At 37.8% G+C, this 6687-nt stretch overlaps 2 protein-coding genes across 2 annotated transcripts in view; both read right to left on the bottom strand.

Annotated features, from left to right (window-relative positions):
- Positions 1-1170, bottom strand: part of LOC107695932 (M-phase phosphoprotein 6-like) — a 6466-nt gene extending 5296 nt beyond the window's left edge. Inside the window, exon 1 of the mRNA XM_016496045.1 lies at positions 973-1170. Within this exon, the coding sequence (XP_016351531.1) occupies positions 973-1023 (51 nt within the window). The 5' untranslated portion in view covers positions 1024-1170. The remainder of the gene's footprint in view (positions 1-972) is intronic.
- Positions 1171-3505: 2335 nt separating this feature from the next.
- Positions 3506-5687, bottom strand: LOC107695912 (sorting nexin-20-like). Its single transcript, XM_016496025.1, has 4 exons — positions 5617-5687; positions 4823-4977; positions 4696-4724; positions 3506-4556 (listed from the first exon to the last, which is right to left on the bottom strand). Exons 1-4 carry the CDS (start codon positions 5685-5687, stop codon positions 3888-3890), a joined length of 924 nt encoding a protein of 307 aa, XP_016351511.1. The 3' UTR covers positions 3506-3887.
- Positions 5688-6687: the final 1000 nt, after the last annotated feature.

Here is a 6687-nt window from a genome sequence, read left to right as displayed (position 1 = left end):
TATGAGTTAATTTAGACGTAATGCACGTTTTTTATAGACAGTTATTTCCTTGCGTTGAACCTTTAAAATGCGCTGCATTATTTTGCTCATTGCGCCCTCCTGTGGCCTCGGGAGACAATTAGACCTATACAATAAAGAACTATTTAATCTGCATATAAAACATTAGAAATTAGATATTTGTTTAATTTTTATTGTTTGATTGTTAAAACAAAAAATATTTGTTGTGTGTCTCAATAAATTGTGTTAATTATAAATACAGTGGTTAAATAAAAAAAAAAACATTTCTATTGGTTTTTGTTTTAAAAAAGGTTATAAAAAAATGTCAATAATTATCGATACCGAACGATATGAAACATTATATCTTTGATAAATTTTTTAGCTATATCGCCCAGCCCTAATTTATCATCATCATGTCAATTTTCTCTGCCAATTTCGACTTACGTCATTATCACATCTGTTTGTCATAGTTTCGACCTTTTCTCTCATAAAAATGAGAAATGTCAATAATGATCATAATTTACCAAATAAAGTTTTTTTTTTTCCTTTCGTGGCGGAAATGGGCTTCCATAGATATTTGTTACGTCACACAATGCCATTAAGACATTATGAGTCCAAATATAGTTTTCTGAGGACAGGATATCAGTGAGATGTCAGTCAGGTCTCACTCTTTGGCCTTGAGCTCAGGAAGGTCCAGGAACCAGTGTTCATCAGCTGTGAAGCTGCAATAGAACACACACACACACACACACACACACACACACACACACGGTATCAGACACATGCTCGCCTGATCTACAACACACTGCATTCAGCAAAAGCATGACACTCACAGCAGCACGCAACTCAAACATCAAGATGTTTTGTTTTTTTTTTGTTTTAGTCAGAAGTCCTCCACTAAATGATTTCCCTGTTCGGAATTCATTCCACGCGGATCCGAGCTGATGCTGATGTCTGCGAGTCACAGCTTCTTACCTTCATCCGCAGGAGATTTTTGGACAGTTTCGCTGCACCGTCCTTCGCCATTTCAGACAAGAGCGAAACTACGCGTTTTAATGTGAATTAACTGATATAAAGAGCTCTTCTTTCAGTTATATGACCCTCATGGGCAGCACAGCTGCATGTAGCACGAGAAGCTAAAACAAATACTTGTCCGCGTGTAGTCTGCGCACGCGCTGTCGCAACATGTGCAAGGCTCGATTAGTCGCACAACAAAAATCGACCAGTTTCATCTTTTATGTTACAAATTTAGTAATATAATACTGTATTTATTTAATAACAGTTTAATAGTGTATAATGTATTATACTTCAATATAGTATTATTTACTATTTATTTATTTTGTATTTTTTAATATTTATTTGTACATTTATTGATTACTCCCGTCTGATGAGCTACATTAACACTTTATGGTTAAGTGATGCGATAGGGGGCAACCCTATGGGGGCAACACTCGATTTTATTTCTCGAAGTGCATCGCTAAACATATTCCTGTATTTCACCACAGTAACGATTCATTTCTGCAGTTTTGGTAAATTAATATATGTTGTTTACAAATTAGTAAAGTTACGCAGTTAAATGCATATTGCAGGTAGAAAACAATGGAATTATAATGTATTTTCTTATTGGGGATTTTCATAAATAGTGGCATGAGTTATATTATTTTAGTTATTATATTTGTTTTTATAATAATAATTCTAACATCATTATTGCTTTCATTCAAATATCAATATACTGGTATAATAATCGATGTATAGTTTTTTTATTTTATTTTTCTCATTACCACTTCTACCACAGTGGTGTTTGTTTGTTTGTTTATTTATCAAACAAAAAGTACTATGGTGCCATCATGTTTTTGGTCATGTACCATAGTGATACCATAGTACCTTTAAGTACAATGTAAACAGTGTGGGGTGAAATGCATTGCTAAGTAATTAATTGTAATTTAGTTACATTTCCCTTGAAAAAAGTAAAGTAAGGGATTACTCCTAATTTTTCTGTAATTTAATTAAAGCTACTTCTGATGCAATTGCAATAAATACTGTATAACCTATAGCTAAAACAATTCTATGTAAAACAATAGTGGATTTAACATCAAAATTGAACATCTAAGGTAAAAATGTATGTTTTTAATGTAAACTTCTCCATTTAAATACTTTGGTTAGATCAAGAATAATTTATGCAATTTGCATAAATAAAAAGTATTGTAATGCAATACTTTTTAGAGAAAGTAATTAGTACAGTAATCTAATTACATTGTTGAATGTAATTAGTAGCTAGTAATTCATTACTTATTTAGAGTAACTTACCCAAAACTGAATGTAAATACCTTGGTACATAAATGTGGTATTTATACTGAATATATCCAAGGCTCATAAATATTCAGTTTTTTAAAGGAAACCTCTATCACAAACCTCTATCACTGGCGGAGACGAGGAAAAGGAGGCCAGCGGGCCCCAGTGTGTCTGATTAAGTGCGCTTGGATAAAACGGACCACTGGCCTGTCATGGGGAAGAAAGGGAGGTGCAAGTATCCCAGCTGTAAAGGGATCGTCTGAATCAAGTGCAGCAAGTGTGACATACACCTGTGCATCACATCAGAAAGAACCTGCTTCCTGGAGTTTCATAAGATCATGTTGGAGTTGGACAGACACAGATGCAGAAATGTTTGTTGTTTGTTGTTCTGGCACAGTATGAAATATTTCATACAAGTAATTACAGGTGCATCTCAATAAATTAGAATGTCGTGGAAATAGTGAATTGGTGGGTTTTTGTTAAATGTGAGCCAAAATCATCACAATTAAAAGAACCAAAGACTTAAACTACTTCAGTCTGTGTCCATTGAATTTATTTAATACACGAGTTTCACAATTTGAGTTGAATTACTGAAATAAATGAACTTTTCCATGACATTCTAATTTATTGAGATGCACCTGTAAGTTGTAATTCTAATTTTATCACAGAATGAAAAAAAGTTTGGACATCTGTGTTTTTGTTTGAAGTTTTGGTTAAACTCCTCTCACAGTTCTTTGACTATTATGTATGTATGGTACCATACAGTAATAGACAAGGCAGTCATTGTGCCCAAGCATAGTATGTCATGATTTAATGAAAGCCTGTTTTGGAGATTTAAAACATAAATAAATAACGTATTGACACAAAAATATATTCATATATTGATATTGATGGACAAACCATTATTTGGGGGCTCGTCCAGGATTTGAACACCAGGATTTCTCAATCCCAAAGCGGGAATCATACCAATCCACTCAGTGTGAGTTTGTAGGATGCTATGTTTTGCAAAAGTGTAAATATATCAATTACAATAACAAAATAATTTGTTTAGAAGAGCATCATATTTCAGTTACCAAAAACTAATTTAGTTAACAATAACAACACACTGGCTTAAAAGTGCTCACAATCAGTGAAAGCAATCCAGAATAACTTGCCAGAGTGACATTTAATTTCACTGTTGCACAATTATCCAAGATGAATGGAAAAGATTTGCGGCATAAATAAAATATGAGATAAAAGAAATATGGCTCATAAAAATATAAATACAGAACAAGTCAGAACACTTGCCCAAGCCAAAGGAGACTATCCTCATGTCTACAGTGTTTAGGTACTGATATGTGGATGGGACATGTAGCTATGCGGTTGTTCTGGGTGATTGGGTGGTTTCTTTCTGGTCCAAGTCAAAAGAGCCCTCACCAACTCTCTATGAAATTCTGACCTCTGCAATGTAAATCTGTGGGGATTTTCATTTGTTTGCATTTTCTTTCAGGTGAGAATCATTAGTCCGATCACATAGAAGAACTGAAGTTTGATATTTTGGATTAGGGGTTTGATCAAATAATGATTATAGTTAACAACTAAATAGCAGTTGTTTCTGATTATACAAACTCTTGCACCACCAGTTCTTTAAGGGACATCTCTGACACCTGCCCATTTGGCGAGTCTTGCATTCTGGTCAGCTCATCCTGTAACTGCGCCACAGGCAGCCCAAGACTGTAACCCAAATCAACAAGAGCCTCCAGCAGGGGCCCTTGATACTGCCGGAGCTCATAGCGTCTCACTGTGGGCAGAGCTCTTCTGCCAGTTTGAAATGCTGCGTCAAAGTCTTCTAGATCCCTCTGGCACACCAGTATGGCACACAGGGTTGGTACCACCAAAGTAGGGTTGTGAGAAGACAGTTTTTCCTGAAGTACCAACACCTTCTGGAGGCCCTCAAGGGCCCGGGAAAAGCGGCCCCCACGCAGGAGGTCATATGCAGCCTTTAATTCCTTATGAGTGAAGAACGCTAGGAACGCTTGTGATTTTCGGACAAAACGGAGGGAGTAGAGCTGAGTAAGATAGTCTCTGAGGGCTACGCGCCGCTCGCCGATGTTCTCCTCTGAGAAGTTGCCCCTCATTTTCTTCCTGGGCATCACAATGTCCTCCATTTCCTCGCTGAAGTCCAGCAGGAGCTCCTGATGAAGGTGGAGGAAGTCTGAGTAGCGTCGCTCGATAGCTACACGCTCACAGTCGTAACTACCTGAGCGGATCACCACAATCTGGTATACCTGAAGGACAGAAATGAGCTGTGAAGACTAATGTGAAGGAGACAAGAAGCATTGCAGGATGTGTCATGTCTGGGAAAGCTAACAGTTTTTGATTCCCAAAAGATTGCCAGAATTGACATCCTAAAGCAGGGGTACCCACCCAGTCCTGTTCCTGGAGATCTGCCTCCTGCAAAGTTCAGCTCCAATCCTGATCAAACACACCTGAGCTAATTAAGAACTGCAGCACCTGATAATTACAGACAGGTTTGTTGGATCAGGATTGGAACTGAACTCTGCAGGTAGGTCGATCTGCAGGAACGGGATTGGGTAGCCCTGTTCTAAAGCAATGTTGTGATACTCGAAATTGGACTCGATTCTGAGTCCAGGACCAAGATTTTCTTGGTTTTGGTCTTGTTGTGGAGCATTTGGACTTTGCCTTTGACTTGAAACAAGTCAAGACAGAGTCTGTTCTTGAGTACTACAACACTGTGAATATGTTTTGTGGTCTGTGCAGTTCTGGACAAGAGCTACAGAGATTCATGTGACATTGAAGCAAAACCAGGCTCCGTTCACCCCCAATACAGCATATTTACATTCGTTTAGACTCTCTTCTGGTTTCAGTCTTGACTAAGACTCAACCTACTCAGGTCTCGGCCTGGACTCAGACTCGAAAGAAATGGGGTTGGTTGCATGAAACACTTAGACTAGTCTTACAAGTTAGTCATCTATTTATTTATTTTTATTTTTTTGTAAGACTGGTCATAATTTTTTTTAAGTCAGTTATATAAAAACGTAGATTATTCTGTTTTGAAAACAAAAACTAAGACTGATTACCCCTTGGCTTACTGCTAGTAGACTAGTTCTTAAGACACAATCTTAACATAAAGGGTGTGTTCACACTTGTAGTTCGGTCCATTTGGTCCGGACCAAAAAGGAAAATGATACATTGGTCCTGGTCTGCTTAGTGTTCACATTGGCATTTTTGACAGCGAACCTAAAGACAGCGAATCTAAAGGCATAGTGATACGTTCACAACCTGATTTGTCAGCTTTAATGACGTATATATCATGACGGAACTCACCGAACACCCCAAAGAAAAGTTGCGTTAGACTTACAGCGGTGCTTGCGGATGTATGATATCAAAACACCCATTATCCGATCTGTCCGCTCAGCTCCACTTTAAGTCGAACACACCTAATGCCGTCTCCTGGACTAAGCACGCTCATTCTTGCATGTACATTTTATTTTCACCACCTGCAAACTCACAAGGAGCTCATAAAAGGCACTTTACCTCATCGTTGCTCCACGTTTGCCCTCCGCTCATTTTGTGTTGGTTACACCGCGTTGTCAAATCATGTCGCATAGCGTCACATCTTGTCATCACTTCCTGTTTTTGGTTCGTTTAGAAGTATTTGGTCCGTGTTGCGTTCATATATTATTCGAACCGCACCAGAGTTCGTTTGGAAGTGGACCGAGACCCATCTTTTCAGCGGTCTTGGTCCGCTTGTTTGGTGCGCACCAGGGTTCAGATGGCAGCGTTCACACTTACTCAAACGAACCACACTAACAGAGCAATCGCACCACGGTTCGTTTTAATCGAACCAAACATGACAAGTGTGAACACACCCAAAGGCTCTCTCTGGTCTCTGGTCTCAACTACAACACTGCCCTAAAGTTCTTTTTTGGTTAGCCAGAAAAGTTTTCAGTAATGGAAATTGAACCTCCCCTTTAGGTTTGGAGAATGTTCTTAGAATGTTATTTTATATGTTTATAAAAAGAAAAAAAGAACCATAATAACATGTTAATAACATTAGCAGAACGCTCTGTGTTTTCTGGGTGGTGACCATCCTTTATACAAACAAGTATACTTCAGTGTTACATTCTTTAATTGTAAAGTGAAAAGGGGAACGGTTAAAAAATAAGAGGGCTTGGTGACTTCATACAGAAAGGAAATTCATTTCAGAGGCAGAGCAAGTTATTATATTTTGGTGAAAGATTATGGAATAATGGAAAAATTAATTAGTTGGGTCAAAATAGAAAGTAGAGTTTGACTTAATGTTTATATCTTCACTATAAGCTTTGACATACCACATATTTAGTGATTTGTTGGTCGATGATTCGCGCGGTGGAGATGTCAAACAGCAGTTTAACG

The sequence above is a fragment of the Sinocyclocheilus anshuiensis genome, unplaced genomic scaffold (assembly GCF_001515605.1).
Source record: "Sinocyclocheilus anshuiensis isolate Anshui unplaced genomic scaffold, SAMN03320099.WGS_v1.1 scaffold626, whole genome shotgun sequence".
NCBI lineage: Eukaryota > Metazoa > Chordata > Actinopteri > Cypriniformes > Cyprinidae > Sinocyclocheilus > Sinocyclocheilus anshuiensis.
Note: the sequence above shows the minus strand (reverse complement) of the source record. Positions and strands in the feature narration are given on the sequence as shown.